General features: G+C 33.1%; 1 protein-coding gene across 1 annotated transcript; it reads right to left on the reverse strand.

Annotated features, from left to right (window-relative positions):
* Positions 1 to 1,673: 1,673 nt before the first annotated feature.
* Positions 1,674 to 3,428, reverse strand: LOC111400138 (zinc finger MYM-type protein 1-like). Its single transcript, XM_023027576.1, has one exon. It carries the CDS (start codon positions 3,426 to 3,428, stop codon positions 1,674 to 1,676), a length of 1,755 nt encoding a protein of 584 aa, XP_022883344.1.
* Between the last annotated feature and the right edge of the window lie 360 nt (positions 3,429 to 3,788).

The following is a 3,788-nucleotide window of genomic DNA, read 5'->3' on the forward strand; positions in this document are numbered from 1 at the left end:
TTACAACTCACAACTCTCAATTGGGTTCATTAAGAAATTAGCCTCCACATATATATATATTTTTAAATATTGAATGCAGCCATCACCCGCATGGACAGTGATTGTCTTATGTTAAAGAAAATAGGGTGTGTGATTTTTCTCTTGTAACTTAAATTTCATTACGATGAATTACTGCTGTGGTGAAAGATAACGTATGGTCATATCGAGGCAGAATTCTATATCTTATGTGTTCTTGTGTATCTATTTTTTTCTATGATTTCATTGTTCTCGATGATATAGAGAACTAGGGCTTCTAATTCTCGGTCATGACTACTTGAACAGTTGAACTAAATGGAAATATGTTACTCTTATCACAACATGGACTTATAACACATACAATAGTAATAATTGATTCATCAATTCATGAAAACAAAATCGTGAACTAAAGCAGATTCCATGGCTGATCATAAAAGCACAATTGATTCCCAACTTTTTATTGCTTTCTGTCTATATTAGTTGCTTTCCTTATTTAGCTCAATTATTATGCCTTTTATCTTTGATAGTAAGAGTTAAGACGTTGTAGATGACATATAGACGAAATGACGTAGTAAATGATGTGATAACATTTTGGTAAGTTCAGGCAACTAGAAGAACTTTTAAGGTTCAATGAAAATTGGAAAATATTTGAGAAAGTTTAATGGCAATTGAAATATTAAACCTATGGTTGGATAAAAATCATAGTTTAGAACGGATAAGATTCATGGTACAAATTTTTTGCTTGTCGAAATTCGGGCAACTTTTGGAAGAAATCAAATGGTGAGGTTGATGTGGAGTTTGCAATTGAATGGATTGGATGTTTTTCTCGAGATGAGACCTATTGACCAATTTTGCTGTCCAAATGACTGTCCATTTAATGAATTATTGGCATGTTATCAATTTAATTGGTTAATGAGGGTAAGTTTGAGACGGTACAGTTAATTATTCTCGTTTTTCTCTAACAAAATCCTGTGGATCAAATGTTGTATGGAAATATTCGTAAAACACAATCCCCACATATTTAGGCATTCCAAATAAAGCACCAATTTTCAAAACTCAACCATACTTTGAGTGTTGCAAGGCGAATGTTGATTATGAAAAATATATCTATTCGAGAATTAGAGGATCTTGCACACTAAGACCATCTTTAATGTAATTGTTGCTTGCTTAAAAAATTGTACCGCTTAAGCAAAAATAGACGGTATGTCCTTCAATGCAAGTTGGCAAGGACTTTGTTTAAACTAACATACAGAAAAATAATAGACAATGTCTAGAACTTCTTCTATTACTAAGCTCTATTAGATAGGGTGATTAAGAAAATTAATATTTTCTTTTTAAATTTACATTTCATATCCAAATTCAGATGTGATACTATTTTTCTTTTAAGAAAATAAAGGATAATCCTAGAACGCATTGAGAACTAATTTAGACTTGAATGCTTTTTTATTAGACGTCAACGCCAAGCAGGGCCGGACCTGTGTTTTGCAAGGCCTAAGGCGAAATTCAAATTTTGGGCCCATAAATCATAGCAAGCAATTAATTTTTTTTCATTTATAAGAGATTTAAGGAATTAAATTTGTCAACATAAAATAAAAAAAATGAAATATTTAAAATATGTATATTATAATCGAATAACAACGTGAAAATGTTCTAAAAGATCACTTAAATACAACTCGTCTTGCAGTTTTCGAGGCAAAAATATCGATCAATTTTGTATAATCGAGTTGTTCAACCATTTCTTTTTCAATTGATAACATGGCTAATCCATTCAATCTTTGCTGTGACATAGTTGATCGGATATAAGTCTTGATCAATTTCAACTTGGAAAAACTTCTTTCTGCTGATGCAACTGTAACCGGGATGGTGAGCAAAATCTTGTAAGCAATGCAAGCATTCGGAAAACAACCATTCATTTTCTTCAAGTAATGTAGCACATCAATTGCTCTTTTTATTTCGCTAGTTAAATAGCACCTCAAGACGATCAACTCCGAACATAAATCATCACCTATAATGTCTGAATGTCCATTATGTTCTAAATACTGCTCAAGATTCATACAAGATTTCAGCAAACTGTCAAATGGCATACTCTTTAATCTATCCATGTTAAACAAAAATCCAAATATCTCTTCATAATGTGTAAATTGTTCAAAACGAGTTTGAAGTGATGATCTAGCTTGATCAATTATAAAGAGAAAATACTCAACTCTAAAAGAATCTTTAGCCGAGTATGTTACCTCTTCAGTGCCACTTTCATCGAATTGTTTCTTTCTTCGAATGCTACGTCTCTTTTGAAATACAGCTTCAATTCCCATTTCATTTGCCATTTGTTTAGCTTCATCCATGGCACTGGCAAACCCAGAGTCTCTATAATCTTCGAGAAATGAAATAAGTGCTTGTAAAAGTTTGATAGCTTCATTAATATCCATGTTTTCGGCTTGAAAAAATTTACTCACAGTATTGATTGCATACAACAACTTATACCAAATTACTATGCCAAGTAAAAACTCAAAATTTTCAAGTTCATATATTGCTAAGGACTCAGCTTCACTTTTTGTTTTAGGATCTTCAACAATGTTTGCCAAGTCAAGTAAAGCGTCTCTTATTTGTACAGATTGTTCTTTTATAGGCTTGACGCTTTCCACATGACTTTCCCAGCGTGTCTGCGACAATGGCTTAAGTGTCAGACCTTGAACCTTATCTTTAAAAAATTTCCATCGTTTGGGAGAAGAAGAGAACAATGTGTAGATTCGTTGTATCACTCCAAAAAAAGACATAGCTTTCGAACAACAATTTGTCATATCACATAATGCTAGATTAAGGCTATGGCAACCACATGGAGTATAGAAAGCTCTAGGATTAATTTCAAGTAACCTTTTTTGTACACCTCTATGTCTCCCGCTCATGTTAGCTCCATTGTCATACCCTTGACCTCTTATATTATCAATATCAAGCTCAAGATTCTTTAACACATTTTTAAGCTCGATGAAAAGTCCAAATCCTGATGCATCATCCACCTTCAAAAATTCAATCCAATATTCTTGTACCATCGGCGAGTCTATCGAATCATCCACGCATCGTATTACTAGAGACATTTGTTCTTCGTTACTCGCATCTGGAGTACAATCAAGTATGACGGAAAAATATTTTGCATGTTTCACTTTTGTGACAATTGCACTTCTCACCTCGCCTGCCAACATTTGTATCAATTCATTTTGAATCTTAGGGCCCAGATATGTATACTGAATCTCGCGTGCTTGGGCACGTCGAATGTGTTCTTCCATTATTGGATCTAACTCGACAACCATTTCTATCATTTGCAAAAAAAGTCCGTTGTTCTCAACATAAAGTTGCTCACAATCTCCACGAAATGCCAAAGTATTTTTAGCAAGTCTTTTCACAATAGCAATTATCATTGTTAACACTTGTTTCCAATGCTCTCTGTTTGTGTTAATGGTCAATTCTATGCTTTCGTCAATTGTATGTCTTGTTTGAAGCCTATTTTCAGTTCCATTGAACTAGACATACAATCAATATGCTCATTAGCACTTCATATTTAGTAAGAAGCTGCACGTTATGCTAATCTTCCTATTTGTCACTACCCGATTGGCCAATACTTTTTATCATTTTTTATATCTTAAACAACTTGGAGCAAAAACAAAAGATGAGATAGAGTGGTAGTCCATTTTGGGAAAAATAACAATGTCAGCAATAAAAAATAGTGAATGAACCAAAGGGCAAATGCAAATTCATAAGAATGATAATATAAATACATA

This window comes from Olea europaea, chromosome 10 (genome assembly GCF_002742605.1).
Source record: "Olea europaea var. sylvestris chromosome 10, O_europaea_v1, whole genome shotgun sequence".
Classification (NCBI taxonomy): Eukaryota; Viridiplantae; Streptophyta; class Magnoliopsida; order Lamiales; family Oleaceae; genus Olea; species Olea europaea.